Source organism: Etheostoma cragini, chromosome 15 (assembly GCF_013103735.1).
Source record: "Etheostoma cragini isolate CJK2018 chromosome 15, CSU_Ecrag_1.0, whole genome shotgun sequence".
Lineage (NCBI taxonomy): Eukaryota > Metazoa > Chordata > Actinopteri > Perciformes > Percidae > Etheostoma > Etheostoma cragini.
In genome coordinates this window covers 18,672,823-18,689,207 of record NC_048421.1, presented here as the reverse complement: position 1 = coordinate 18,689,207, position 16,385 = coordinate 18,672,823, and the positions used below count along the sequence as shown (strand labels likewise).

General features: G+C 43.2%; 1 protein-coding gene across 11 annotated transcripts in view; it reads right to left on the bottom strand.

Moving 5' to 3' along the window:
* The window catches only part of LOC117958594 (RNA binding protein fox-1 homolog 3-like), a 407,104-nt gene that overhangs the window by 149,136 nt on the left and 241,583 nt on the right, over positions 1 to 16,385 (bottom strand). For 5 of the 11 annotated variants that reach the window (XM_034895074.1, XM_034895073.1, XM_034895084.1 and 2 more), the window contains exon 1: positions 7,830 to 7,914. The exons of the other annotated variants lie outside the window; for them this stretch is intronic. In XM_034895074.1, coding sequence (XP_034750965.1) covers positions 7,830 to 7,899 — 70 coding nt within the window. In that variant the 5' untranslated portion in view covers positions 7,900 to 7,914. Of the gene's footprint in view, positions 1 to 7,829; positions 7,915 to 16,385 lie in introns of those variants that run through there. 11 annotated transcript variants of the gene reach the window in all.

The window sequence follows — 16,385 nt, the reverse complement described above, 5'->3', positions numbered from 1 at the left end:
GGGGGGGGTTCCTTGAGGGAAACAGAGCGAAATGAAGCTGCATGTGAAACCCCAGACAGACTCCAGGAAACCTCCTGTCTTAACAATAAAAAAGAAAAAGAAAAAAGAAAACATGAGGCGTGATGCTCGGCCTGATTTTCATCTGATGAATATTATTTCCATCATTCACCTGACGCAGGAGGACTCCGCAGACAGAGCCAGCCGACCGTAACACACACTGTGTAGTCAGTCAGCCAGACAAATGACTGGAAGATCACGCATAATAGCAAATTAGTTCTGGTGCTACTACCCGCGGATCAAATGCTGGTTTTTGTTTGGTTCTATTTTGTCAGAGATTCATGAGATGTCAGCATTGATGCCAGGGTATTAGGGGTAAGGGTGGGGGGGGGGGGGGGGGGGGGGGGGGGGGGGGGGGGGGGGGGGGGGGGGGTTCGATGTGTACTGTTAGAAGACAACTCCTGAGGTCAGAGGTCAGAGAGACGAACCTGCCTTAGATACGCTAATTACCCACAAGTCTGCTGGGGATGAGCTTCACTGCACAAATAACACACGTATTTACACATCTTAAGTATTTTCTGTTACTGTCATAACTGTGATGGAGTATCTACTTCTGTTGAGCACCGGAACAATTCCTAAAGTAATTAATCAAGTAAAAATATCAACCATTTTATGCATTTTTACTGTTTTATATTATACAAGCTTGGTATCTTTTGAGTTTGGGACTGTTGGTCAGAAGGGGAAAAAAGACCTTGCCCTTAAACTAAAAGGATTAGGGGGAGTTATTTGCAGAAATGGGGTTTAAATTAGTGTATAACCGTTAGCTTTTCATTAGCTAAGAATGAGCCATTCAAGTCTTCATAGGGAGCAGGTCCTCTTCCAAGGAGCGTGCCATGTTGCATTTTTACCTTTTATTTTCAAACCAGACAGAAACCTCTGTCTCCAGGGTGAAGGTCCTGTGTTTGCTTGACCCTTAAACCCCCCAAATCTAACTCCTTACGTGGAATTAGTGGGTAATGTGTGGTGATGGCGCAGTGGATATGACACATTCCTTTGGTGCGGGAGACCCGGGTTAGATTCTCTCTGCAATACATCAACCAATGATGAGCAAGACACTCAACCTAGTTATTCCAGAGGTGAGCGACCTCTGACAATAGCAATAGCAAGTCGCTTTGGATAAAAGCCTCACTTAAAGGACTTGTAAAGAATTACATTTGGCGTTTTAATACACTGTCACCTTACTTCCTCATTTGCTCCTGGTATAACTCAGGCCACTAGAGGGCAGCACCACTATAAAGGTAATGCAAGGTAAAACAAAAATAGAACTATTCTCGTTGGGTAACTACATTCTAGCATTTAGCCTCACGCTTGGAAACTGAGGCGTTGGCGGACTAGTATTCAGTTGGTTGCAATCTGTCATCGCGTCACTGCTAGATGCCACTAAATCCTACACACTTCTCCGTGGGATATTTGGTGAACTTCTTCAGTGGATTCATGAATAATACTTTACTGTACATTACATTTGTTGGCCAGCCGTATAGCCAGTCATGCACATAAAGAGACAATAATACAACAAGATGTAAAATGATGGATACAAAAATATGTAAGAATTCAGGAGTTTTTTCAAGAGATTCAACCTGACTCTCCGTATTGTCTACAGAATGTAAGAAGAATGTAACCCTTAACCCTAGCTGAGAATTTTAGTTTCTTTCAACCATGAACACAATATTTCCCTAACCCTAACAATGTAGTTGTATTTGATTAAATCGGACCATGGAGGTGGCAGACCAGGAAACGATGATATGAATCACCTTTTTGATAGTCATTTGCAACAGTTTTGGATGGCTCTTATAAATGATGTTGTCATGCTGATCTAGGCACTGGATCAGAAAGTGCTCAAATGTGTCATGTTGGAAGGCAATGACAAATTACCTATTTTGTCATTTAGTTTGGAGGAACAACCAAACTGCTACTGAGGACCTCAAAAACTTTCCTCAGACTGTCATCTATGGCGGTCGATGTGAGAAACTTGTACAAGATAGTAGCTTATTTTCTTTGATTTTAATGTCTTTTTTGTCAAAAAGCGGGTTGAGGTGCAATACCGTGAAAGTATCAAAACGCTCAATCCACAGAGAAATGCACACAGCCCGTATTTAGAAACAGTGCCTTTAAACGAGCCGTCAGGACTTACATACGGTGTTGATGTCACATCTACACTATATACAGGTATAACATGCCACTGCAGTCATTCACCGGCTGCAATGTAGGTGCAGAGACTCCGAGAGCGCAGATGCGGAAGAACAGGAAATGCTGACCAATCAGAGCAAACTGGGCTTTTACAGAAGGGGGGGGGCTTAAAAAGAGAAGCACTAAAACTACGCGTTTCCGACAGAGGGTGAATACAAGTACGAACCTGAAGATGAGCAGAATATGGGACATTAAAGTATTACACGAATTCATCACAGATTTGCTCTTTAGCTTCATACCTTAAATGTGTATCTACTTTTTTTTTTAAAGACTAGTATTTGTACCTCTGCAAAAGTATTAATTTGTCTTTTCCATAAGGTGCCGTATATATCCCAGATAACCCTTCTTCCTCCCTTACCCTCATGCGTGACCCCAGAAGCACTTTGAAAAAAAGCCCCCAGCAGGCGCAGGTTGCCGACGAGGCTGGCCCGCCCGGCTCTCGGTAAACAATCTGCGTGTTTGTGTGAGCGATGGGCACGTCGTTTGTTTTGCTAATGGGTGTTTTTCTCCTTCACACTCCGCGGGGAGTGCTATCTAATGAGCCGCCCACCCGCGCTTTCCCTCCTGCAGCCCCTGTGCCCTGAGTGTGCGGCTTTAACCCCGGTGCAGAGGAGGATGGATCACAGGGGCTGGGGCTACACACACACATGCAGAGGCCAAAACGAAGAGACATATATTCGACTAAACACACACACACACACACACACACAGAAGAAGGAAGAGACTGATCTATATCTATACTGTATGTTCTCTCGAATATGTTACACGAGAAAATACTGGGGGAAAAATAATACCCACGTGAACATACATATTTATGCATGTAATTATTCCCAAGCTAATGCACAAAATCTTTGCTTACACATGTGCAGATTTGTGAACTGACAAGATCTTGGCAGCTCAGTTGTACTACTCTCTAATGCACCAGAGAGAGCGTTAAATATACATGTGAACCTATGAAGCCAGGGCAGCGGGTACTCAGCAACATTTCACACAGGGGATGGGGATGTCACGCGAGGCTGTAGATGAAGGAGGTGCAGTGATCAAAGCTTCAGCCTTTATGGAAGTACACATGTTTATGTGTTTCCTTTACCGTTGCCTGGCTGACTGATTGGATAGCATGTTCTAGCCTTTTCAGGGTGTGAAACTGAATGAGGTTTGAAGTAGATTATAATTATGTAAAAGAAGGTGAACCAAGTCACCTTTCAGTATCAGTGTTCCTGGAATGAAGCTGCGGGCTGTCAGTAATTTTTTACTGACATCTCATGAACTTAAGTACAGCTTTGATTCTGTCCATGTTAGGATGCCTCCAATGTTTGAGTATTTCCAACCGAATTGTATCTGTATTAATAAAAGGGCAGTTGGATGATAGCAAGGAGAATCATAATATTATTATTATTATTATAAAAGTGATATAGCCAATGACAGTCGGTGCAGTTTACAGTAAGTGGTACAGGGCTTTTCCAAATATCCTTTATCGGTTTGGTAATCAAACCAAAACTTTGACGGGGGACTAGAGAAACAGGATGCGAACCATCAATGGGTCTACATAGATTTGCCTTTCAACTTTAACTTTTAAAAATGTTTATATTATTCCAGAAGCTTTACTTCTTCAACATCAGATAGTTGCAGCAGAGTTGCTTGCCCTCACCTGGTCAAACTTTAAGTTTTTGTTGCCGGTAACGCTAGATGATATCTCAGGCCAGGCGCCAGTATGAAGTGAGGCACATTGTGACATGTTTTTTCCGTCTGGTTGTCTTTTGATCTCAGCACCCAGGACAGTAACGCTTTTAGGCCTACACATACTATTTTATATCCTCTATGTTCCACTTCAAGGCTTACTTCGTTGCCGCCTGAAAATATGCCGGATTTCATGCTTTTGGGCCAGATATTTCTTGCCTTGGGCATCCTATGTATCTCAACAACCGTTGGTGTAACCCAGGACACGTCTCCGTAAAGACAGCCTCATGTTGTGGGGACCTCGAGCTGCTAGCCGTTAGCCTGCGGCCATACTATCTGCCGAGGGAGTTCAGCCATGTGATTGCGCTCTGTGTTTACATCCCTCCGAGAGCGGACGCAGCCACAGTGAAAAGATTCACTCCGTCACAGCAGCGCTGCAAACACAGCACCCTGAGGCCTTCATGATCATCTCAGGGGACTTTAATCATGCAACTTTGGACTCTACTTTGGCCGTTTTTCACAGGGTTGTAGACTGTCCTTCCAGAAACAACAGGACAATTTATCTCCTGTGTGCTAATGTGAGGGATGCATACAGAGCGACTTCCCTCCCCCCACTGGGGAAGTCTGATCATAACCTGGTTCACCTACAGCCACTGTACACCCCCCTGGTCCAAAAACAACCGTGGTGAGGACATAGAGGGGATGACACACTGTCTGACTGACTACCTGAACTTCTGTGCAGACGTGGTCTCCCCCATCAAGACTGTCCGCTGTTACCCAATAACAAGCTATGGGTAACACGGGAGGTCAAGGCTGTCCTCAACAGGAAAAAGGCTTCCTTCAGGAGCAGGGACAGGGAGGCCATGAAGGCAGCGCAACTGGAAGTGAAACACTGTGTGAGGGAAGCTAAGGAGGGCTACAGGAGAAAGGTGGAGCAGAAGCTGAGGGAGAACAACATGAGGGAGGTCTGGGAAGGTGTGAGGACCATCAAAAGGTCGCAACACAAAGACCAGAACTACAGGGGGGACAATGGAGAGGGCCACGGAGCTAAATTATTTTTTCAACAGGTTTAACCAGCCCTTGCCCCCCTCACCCTAGCAATGTCTCCTTCTTCCCTCCTCACACCTCCCCCCTGGCACCACCATACCCCAGTCTACACACCTCCCCCCAAACACCGCAATACCCCCTTCTACACACCTCCCCCCCAACACCACAATACCCCCCTCCGTCTCCTCAATGCAATCACCGCCCCACATCACCACAGACCAGGTCAGAAAACAGCTGAGGAGGCTCCGGCCCAGGAAAGAAGTAGGCCCGGATAAAATGTATCAGAGACTGCTGAAGACCTGCTCTGCAGAACTGGGGGAACCGCTCCAAAAGATCTTCAACCTTAGCCTGCAGCTAGGGAGAGTGCCCACCCTTTGGAAGACATGCTGCATCGTTCCGGTTCCCAAAAAGAACAGGCCCAGCGAGCTGAATGACTTCAGACCGGTGGCACTCACTTCACACCTGATGAAGACGTTGGAATGGATCTTAATTAGCCTCCTCACACCCCAAGTATAGCGCAGAGGACCGCCTGCAGTTTGCGTACCAGCCAGATGTTGGTGTGGAGGATTCCATCCTCTGCCTGCTACACCGGGTCCACTCCCATCTGGGTGAGGGGAACGGCACAGTGAGGGCCCTCTTCTTGGACTTTTCCAGTGCCTTCAACACCATCCAGCCCCCTACACTGCAGGACAAATTGATCAGGATGGGAGTGGACCCCTATCTGGTAGACAAGATCAGAGACTACCTCACCGACGGACCACAGTACGTCAGGCTAAAGGACATCATGTCTGACACTGTGGTAGGCAGCACTGGAGCCCCCCAGGGCACAGTGCTGGCCCCTCTTTTCTTCCCCCTGTACACCTCGGACTTCTGTTACAACTCAGAGCTGTGTCACTTACAGAAGTACGCAGATGACAAGGCCATTGTTGGGTGTATCAGGGGTGACAGGGAGGAGGAGTATCGGAGTCTGGTGGGGGACTTTGTTCTCTGGTGTCGCACTGCCTACAGCTCAACACCTCTAAGACGAAGGAGCTGGTCGTTGACTTTGGGAGGTCCAGACCAAGACCACGACCGGTCCTGCTAGAGGGAGTTGAGGTGGAGGCAGTTAAATCGTACAAACACCTCGGGCTGTGGCTGGACAACAAACCTGACTGGACAACACACACAAGCCACCTGAACAGGAAGACACAGAGCAGGCTGCGGTTCCTGAGGAGATTGCGGTCCTTTAACATCTGCAGCAAACTGCTGTGGATCTTTTACCAGTCTGTGGTCACCAGTGTCCTCTTTTACACTGTGGTGTGCTTGGGGGGCAGCATATCGAAGGAGGACACCTCCAGGCTGGATAAACTGATCAGGCGGGTTGGCTCTGTGGTCGGCATGAAGCTGGACTCACTGGTGACGGTGGCAGAGAGGAAGACACTGGACAAACTGCTGGACATTACTGAAAATGACCCCCTGCACACAGTCATCAGCACCCAGAGGAGCCTGTTCAGTGGAAGGCTGCTCCTTCCTAAGTGTCGGACCAACAAACTTAAGGACTCCTTTGTCCCTCATGCCATCAGACTATACAACTCCTCACTCGGGGGGAGGAGGAAATAAGGCAGAGAGGACAATACAATACATACATACATACACACACCTGGACTTACATTAATACCTGGTCACTTTATCACGTTAACACTGGACTCAACACGGACACTTTGATAATGATTTATACTTTTTATCTTTATTTGACGAATGTTCTTATTGTTATTATTATTATTACTGTTGTTATTACTATTATTGTCTTTATACTGTCTTTTTTTTCTTGCAAAAACTGCTGTGGGAATTTTCAATTTCCTAGCGGGAGTCATCCCAAAAGGATTAATAAAGAGAAGTCTAAGTCTAAGTCTCTCTGTGTTGGCATTTTAAACTGATGGATTTCTGAGGACTATGGTTTACTGCTCCTCAGATCTCGGCAGGGTAAGTCCAGACAGCTTGCTAGACTATCTGTCCAATGGGAGTTTTCTGTTACACACCTAAAACAACTTTTAAACATATACTTTCCACCAAAACAAGTTGCTTCCGAGGCCTATTTTGCAGCTGCACCGCAGCTTTTCTCCGGGGCTTAGCATTGTCGATGACGATTGTGACTGGTTTAAAGAAACGCCAATGAACCAGAGCATGTTTTCCTTCCATCCCCGAATGCTATGTGGAGCAGCCAGCCTCTTCTCCAGTGCGCTTTGGAAGAGGCTCTGGCAAAGCGAGACTAACACAGACACCCACGCCCCTATGCACATGAAAAAAACAATGCTGTCTAAGAACAACAAATTAGAATTATTGTTGATACATACATGAAAAGTGTGAGATTACTATTCCTTATTTCATGAGCTATTCTGGATTTTTGAGGTAATGCATGTATGACACTAATTAAAAATGATATATAAACACACAATACTGGAATTGGGCGTTGATTGCCATGGCAACAACAAAGCTTAGAAGCATTTGGGTCAGCCCTAATGTTGTCCTTTCAGCAGTTTATTTCTGTGTCTGTTGGTCATATCCAGGGGGAGTTATTGCTTTATTGTTCTATATAACTAGTTATGGGGACTAAAAATAATACATAAATAAATGAATAAAAGCATAATAGAAATCCAGAACATTGTGACAAACGTAATCCTCTTGTGTACTTTACTTTCTTCCCTATCAGTAACATATGCTCTGCAAGAAAATCATTACAATAAAACACTACTGTAAACATGTTCCATGCATGATGGCATATGGATGCCACCGTCACCACCTAAGGCATAGGTTTTGATGTGCATGCCATGCTATATTCAGATTAGTGTGACATCATATAAAATGCATTTAGATTTGCTAACCATCTGGAGGGCAGGCTGAAACAGGTGTTCCTCCAAAGTGGGGGCGCTCCCTCAACCCAAATCTCTGCATCGATGAGAAAACACATCAATAGTGAATAGCAACACAGAAGTGCAACAATCCGAAAATCTCATACTGCCTCGTCTTAAACATCCAGCACTCCTATTGAAATAATATGAAAAGAAATGCTTGGAATATGAATGGGAATATGATGTTTTCTAAGCCACAGAATAGTTGCTCCTTCATTTTGAAAATAATTTTAAAGAAAAAAATGCCAAAAGACACCCGCATTTGAAATAATTTATAGATCCAAGTCATCCAGTTATTTCAGCTGAGTGAAGACGGTTCCCTCCCATAAATTTGTATGTCAGATGATGACCACCACCAAAGCCATCACTGAGGAGGCAACTGAGACAGACAGGGGCAAAGTGCTGTGGGTGAGAAGGAGGAGGAACAGCTTTCCTGGGTGCGCTGTTGGTATATGGGCCTTCTATAAAGCAGCGGCACAAAGGAAGGAAGAACTTTCTTTTTTCTTTTAGACCATATGCTCCTGTTCCGCACAGGAGCTCGCCTGAATGGGATATGAGGTCCAGAGACACTGATGGTCCAAGCAGAGCAGGTGTGCTGCCGTGGCTTTCAATCTCACTCACAAACACACACAACACACACACACACAGCTGTTTACACTCTGCAGAGTCATAACGCAACGACTCTCAATGTAGCAGCTGCCCAGATTGGCCATCTCGAGCAGGGACGCTGCATACTTACACTGTTAAGCAATTTTCAGTAAAATAAAAGTTTTAGGACTATGAGTGTATGATGGCGGCTGCTGCTCTTTGCAGCGGTGGTAAGCAATATGGTCCACCCAACATCTGTGGAGCTTGAAGATAGTGATCTAGGCCACTCATTTGACCAACACTTTGGTCCCGAGCAACTTTTGTCTTTAAATATTAATAGTCGTGTGGCGGTTAATGTATGCTCCCGAGAGGTTGCACACTTTCCATTATGGTATATTATGTTGTAAGAATTCATCTCGCATCAACCTCAAGTCAAACTTTAAGTTTCTAGGCAAACAAGCTCCAACAAGAATCACTGAATGGATTCATGCTCCTACAAAAGGTTTTTGGAAGCACTGAATCTATGGCCTTTGCTTTAGCGCCACCCCCAGAACCAACTAAACTGTTCACCACTTTTGGACTTTGAACCATGATGTGTGGTGAACACTGCAGTCCAGCTGTAAATGGTTATAAATACATATACTTCAATTAAGACTGTTTAAAACATAGTATGGCTAGAACATGCTCTAGGTACTGCTAGGGAGGCTTTAGAAATAATGTGCCAATTTAATGCTCCTACTTTTCACCAGCAAACGTCCAAGTGTTGCATCTTTTCCATGACTTTATACCAGTACTGGTAAAGAAGTTTCAAGTGTCCTAAGACTAGGATAACGCATTCAGCAAGGAACACATACTCAACTATACCCTGTGAATATCAACCCAAGACCAATATATTGTTGATAAGCACCAAGTTCAAATTCAAAACTAATTGAGCACTTCCCTCAATCCCATTGACTCCCTTTCTAAAAACCTCAACGATGTTAGAGAAGATGGTGCTCTGTTTTGCACTTGTGAATACAGCCAGGTGTACACTACACAAACCTACTGCAATACCTGTGCTCAAACACACATTCAACTTGAACATGAAGGCGCGCGCACACACATACACATACACACACACACACACGCACGCACGCACCCACGCGCACACACACACACACACACACACACACACACACACACACACACACACACACACACACACACACACACACACATCTATCAATGCACTCTCCCCTTCTTTCTGCAGAGACTCCAGTATTAGTGAAACCCCAGAGGGCTGGCAGCCCTATCCATCATCGAACCACGCCAGACAACAGCCTCACTCTAACACAGTCCCACATTTGCATTTGACCACCCTCATTAAATTCAGCAAAGGTAAGACTAATTTGGACTCTCTGAGGCAACTTGATCTATCCATTCATTTTTTTTAAAGATTGTCCTCTAATAGAATTAAAAATAAAGGTCATGCGTAGTGTATCAGTTTGGTGATTGAGTTCGTTACTTCCCCGTTGTTCTGCAGTTTAGGGTGACATCTTCTCAATAAGGAAGCTGGTAGCACAGACTAAGCATCATCATTCATCATCAATACCTTTCTTTCCAGCACTCAAGGCAATTCTAAGGAAGAAAAAAAAAGCACCTCAAGGCCCCAATTTAAAAATCCAAATTGAAGGTCGATTTACTACATGTTTATGCTTTTCCTGGAGAAGCCTGAAAAGTGCTGCTGAGCTCACACATTCAGGATATATTAAGCTTGGGATAAACTTGAAGATTACTTAAAACCTAAGAAATGCTGCAAACCCCACACAAATATCGCTCCCACCAACTTGCACAGATGTTTTAGTCTTTGAGAGTCAGGAAGGAGCATAAACCTTATGACTGAGTAATTGCAGCAGACAACACAGTAAACGACTTGCAGTAAACAACCACGCAAATCCTGTGAGAACGCCAACTGTCGACAACATCATCGTTGTTGCAGAAAAATGGAGCACAATAGCAGAGAGTATGGGTGAGATCCGGGATTAAGAAGCCTCGGCAAAGAGAACTGTAAAGCTGACAAAGGGGTAGCGTTAGAGTGAGGTAGATTTCATGAGGGCTATATTTGCGGACAGTCACAAAAAAATGATTTTCTGTAAGACAACTGGCCAAGAAACAAGTCATTTGTTTTTTATACGGATCCAGGAATTTGGACATTAAAATTTCCATTTTTTATAATGACTGACATAACATTTTTCCATTTTCTCCTGCACCAACTATTTGCACCAACTATTTGCCAGATGTATTCCATCATTTTGTATCAGTTACTCACTTGCTACAACATTATATTTTAAATAAATGTATTTTCACGGCTAACTGATTCTGATTTTTGTTACCAAAAACTTTCTTTCGCAGTATAAAATACAATGAATCAAGTGTGCTACTTAGAGTGAGCTTTTCTGGCAGATTCTGTTTTTAATTTGCATAAAAACCTCTTGGATTGTAGGCCAGCTCTGGTCTATTTATAGGAATTATCCGGAGGAGGACCATAACCTCTTGCCTCTACTTTCAGATGGCCTTATAGTCTTCTACCATATCGCACACTACTTTTTTTGTTTTGAGAGCTAGGTGGTGTACATGTTGCACCAACCTCTCACTGCTTGGGGCAATCTGAATGCAGCGCGCCAAACACAGGGCCGAGCATTCATGCACGTACAGTGCGAGAGTGCTTTTTCTCTCGTCTGTTGGCCTTTGGTCCGACTGACTCCTGCTCCAACCAGGTTCTCTACAAAAGAGCGTAATGCGCTGGAAACAAATGAGATGTCTCCTTTCTCAAAAACTGCTTGGTTCTATGGTGTATGCACACTCTGCAGTGGAAAGCACACTGTTCATATAATCTCACGAAAGGCTGAGCACTGTCAGCTGGGGCTGTTGTCAGAATCTACTCAACCATTCCCCCCACCCCCCCCCCCGTGTATCACTGACTGCAGGTGAAGGAGCTACCTTGAACAATAAGACAAAATTGGATGTGTTTTCTAGCTGTGACATGCTACAATTATTTGTATCATCAGTAGGGCTGGGTATCGTTCAAAAAAATATTATGATGTTAAGATACCGTTACCAATACCGTGACTTTGACACTTCTTTCAATACTAATTTTATAAAACAAAAAGGAATAACAACATTACACATTACGGCTCAAAAGTATTGCCACATGTTACACAGCCAATCAGCGGCATCATTTTATCTTGGTTGGTAGAAGCATACTGCATGCCTATTGGCTCACTGACTAATGAGATTTACTTATTTTTAAGTATTGAAAATGGCTTTTTTTGATACTCAATATTATTAGGCAATTCGGTCGGTGCCTAAAAAGTATTAAACTCAATACCCAGTTGTAATGATCACAGATGCTAACTAAATAAAAAAATAGGTTGTAATATGAGCATAGACCATTACCACCATGCTGTTACCCATGTAAAGCGCAGAGTGAGGGCAAAGGGTAAGCTAAATATAACACTTTCATTTTCAACAAGAAGAAATAATATAATCAAACGGAGATTAAAAAAAAAGTAATCAAACAAAAATAATAAGAGTAAATGGAAAGAAACGAGCTCTTATGGACATTATAAAGCATTAAGAAAACAGGAAGCCTGTGCACACTGTAGGCTGTGTCAATCACACATCCTACTGAGCGCGAAAATAATTTCATTTTCATTCCTTAGGGAAACAGAAATCAAGTTGCTCGCTGACAGTGAGCAGTGACACAAGCTGTTCAATAACAGAGTATGGGCTCGACAAGCTGCAAGGTTTTCACAGCATGTCCTGCCGACTCAAAAAGCCACTAGAGGCAGTTAAAAACGACAATCAGATAAAGGAAGAAGCCACGGTTCTTTTCTTTTGGGAAAAACTTCCCATTACATGTAGACGGCCTCATCAGGGATATCTTTGTTAAAGTGGTACTCTGTAGGTTCATTCTTTTATTGATTTTGTCCCCATCTTTGGTGATAAGAAGTCATTGCTGTGGTTCTTTACACTCAGGAACACAGTGACTTGCAATCAAACGTTTGCTGTGGCATCTTTTTACTTCTTTTATTGACAAAGTTGAAATGATTGTTGGTCTTCTGCTGGTTTGGCTTCTATTTACAGGGGTGGGAAGTTGGAGCCACATCCTACATCTGCTATGTTCCCCCAAATATTAAATAGCAAACAAGCTTTTTTGTTATTCATAAATATACCAGACCAATGACTCAACGAAGTCTACAAGTTGTTCAAAGCTGTTTCAAATGTTAGATATCAGCATCAGTCATCATCAAGAAAGGCCTGCTGCATTTTTTCCTATTTGACAGCTCAGGCTTTAGTTTCATGAAAGTTTTTATATATATAGCTGGGCAATATATCAATTTCTATCTCAATCATATGAGAATAGATTTGTCTTAGATTTTGGATTTCGTAAATATGGCATAGGTTTAGTCTTTTCCAGGTTTTAAAGGCTACATTACAGTAAAGTGATGTAATTTTCTGAACTTACCAGTCTGTTGTAACTTTTCTATTATTTTCTTTTACCCACTTAGTCCTTATATCCACATTACTGATGATTATTTATCTAAAATCCCATTGTGTAAATATTTTGTGAGCGCACCAATAGTCAACTCAACAATATCGTTGCGATATCAATATTGATGTATTTGTAAAAAAGAAATGTTACTTGTAGTCATTGATTGAATTGAGATAGTAATGCTATAATACCTATTCTGGCGTTAATTTACCTTTGTGGGAACAGTATGGTATCCTGTTTCAACCTGATAATACCCCTGCACACAAACCCAGGTCAATAGATAACTGGTTTTCTTCACTTTGAATGGAACAATCTCGGAACCCATTGTCTATTGGTCTGACGACAACTTAGCGTCTGGGGGCATTGGCCTAAAGATTAAATGTTTGTTAGATAATAGCCAATGGGTTCCGAGACCTTATCACCACTGATGCACTTTGAATTGCCTTGTTGTTAAAATGTCCTATATACTGTATATATAATGCTTCATTGTCTAATGCTCTTGTGGCTGAATGGGAGCAAATCCATGTAGCCAGGTTCAAACACCTGGTGAAAAGCCTGAAACCATAAGAGTAGTGGCTGTTATAGCAAGAGATTATTGCCCACGATTCGGGGATGACATGTTGAACAATGGCACATACAGTATGGGCTGGGATGTTTGGGTGACCCCACTCTTTTGGCCGTGTAGTTTAGTAAACCTGGGATGATTGGTGATTAATTCATTAATTAAATAGCAATGATTTTAATTAATCTGATAATGAATAGTCTATAGTAATTGTTTTAGCATTTAAGTCCAGCTGGTATTGTTTATTTTGGTTGTTAGCAGAACTTATTACAGTGGAGGATGAAGACATAACTGTGCTCGGCCGAGCAGGTGTGCATATCTCCGATTGAAACGGGAGAGAGAAAGCAAAAGGGAATAAGACAAGGTCGCTGGCTGACTTATCACTTGTCTCATTACTTGAAACAGCAACTGTCAGCAACTGCGCATCTTGCTCCTGGTCCATACTCCAGCAGAAAAGAAATCAGTAGAACAAGGAAGCTAACTTCGGATAGCTCCTGGTTATCCCTCAGCAGTGGTATGACTGCTGCTCAATTAGCGATAAGAAATCAGAATGTGGATGACCGAGTCAGTGTAAGTACAGAAGGATAGCAGAGAATATTTAAAGGAGTCATAATAGCGATTAGAGATATGTCAGCCTTTAACTGACGCAGTGTTTTTTTGTATGATACCGAGGACACACAGCACATTAGCGTTTAGCAATGATGAGTTATAAGTGAAAGCCAATTATCTCAGCGGGATGCATATTACTGTAGCGATGAGCTGTTCGGCCTCTGAAACTTCTGTCAAGGTTGAAAAACAACGTTTCAACCTTTAGCATGCTGACAGAATGAGACGGAAAACAAAAGGAGTTCAACAGGGAGATACACAGAATGCCAAAGAAGGAAGAACAAAAAAAACTAAAAAAATAAAACTGTGTGGAACAACAACAAAAATAATCTGAGGGAAAAGAGAAAGGGAAAGACAGAGTGGGAGAGTGAGAGGGAGCGAACACAAAAGTGTGGCCCTCCTGGGTTGGAAGCTGACACCAGTGAGGGATTACTGAGGGGAGGAGCGCGGCCATATGGCTGCATGGCAAAGTGGAACCCACGGGGAGGCAGCGGGCACATTAGCTTGCACAGGGCCCTACCATCGCCTCCTCTGCACTGCGGTTTGCGGGACGCACAGGAACATTGACAATGACATCAGGCTCTCCCACCTCTGTGATGGCTCCTGGATCCCAGCTGACACCGCTGGCAAAAGGCCAGAAGGAGAAAAAAACAAAACAATATCACCTGCTCCGCCCTGCGAGCACAGAGTTACTTATGCCACTCAATAATGACCCGGGGAAAGCTGCTGAAACAACAAGCGCCATGGTCATGGGAAGGCTGAGACTGAAGGCGTTCACCCGACGCTCAGTATCGCTGGCCCCTTTCAAACAACAGAGGAGAGAGTCATAATAGCACCGTGTTTCACACCAAAAGCGCCGCTGTCGTTAAATCAATAAGTCATTACCTTTAATGGGATAAGCACTTTGAAAACTAATTGAAAACAGCTCCATTTACTCCAGCCAGGCCCTTAATGCAAACAATACTGTTGTTGTAGTGAAAGAAAGAAAGAAAAAAAAAGGAAAGAGAAGGAAAAAATGGAGAGAAACAGCTGGGGATCTAGTGTCTGATCATTTGGTCAACTGTTTCCCTTTGTAATACACGCCGTCTTTTAAAACCAATACAGCCAGTTGACCCGCATCACATTTCAAACAGGAGTGTAAATACAGGGCATCAAAGGAGACGTGTAATGACACTGAACAACAGTCGACACAAACCACCAGGGCAGACAGCGCCAGCAGCAGCCGCATGCCGACACACATGCTGGACTTGGGGGAGACTTTTCAGAAGTCTAGGTGGAAGAAGGGATTGGAAACTTCTCACTTAGCAAGGTAATGTGATTAAGTCTGAGTGGTTCCTCAGTGATTTGTTTTTCCAAGATTTCACAACCAGACTAATCTCGCTGCACAGAATGTGTCAAAGCATTTGACCGTTTCACCAGTGCTCCGAACTGCAATTGGGCAATAGTGAGCATCTCAAATGTGTGGGGGCAGGTTTGGGGAGTATTGATTTATATTAGAGAAAATGACTGTGCATTCAATTCCAATCAAAAGCCTCTGTGGCAGGCGGCCAGTTCTGCTACTGGGTGAAAGACACTGTATTAAATGTAAAGCAAATTGAATGCGCAAATCCAAATATAAACCTTGGCAAGTGTTGCTTCATCAGAAATGGATTCTCATCAATACAGTTACTAAGTGTGCTACGTCACCAGGTGTTTGTAATATGATAAAAAAGGAAGAAAGATGTGTTTTGTTTATACTTTCAACAGCACGTATGAGAGTTCCGCTATAAGATATTATGTGGTCATGGTGATAATTTAAAATGTGTACTTACTCAAATGAATCTGCTTTATGAAGAATTTAAGTTTAAAATTTGGTGTAACCTAATCTACGGTAGGTGCCATATCCAATTCATTTGTTTAGACACCAATTGTTGTGTTGTGTACTGTATTTCCTGATAACTAGGTTAGCCATTAGGCTGGTGGAGGAAGAGATGATCGTGCTGCCAGACCAAGCTGAAAGATTAGTTAACAAGTGCACCCACAATTATCCCTGAGAACCCCCAACACACACACACACACACACACACACACACACACACAAATCTATTGCATTTTTTTTTTTAAATTTACACTTGGAAGAATGACATGCCCACATAAATGGGTGAATAAAAAAACGGGGGCACCATCTGTTTGATCCCAGTGCTAATGGAGCAGCTCAATTACGTTTTGACTTTCAGTGGACTGACCGGGACGGCGCACT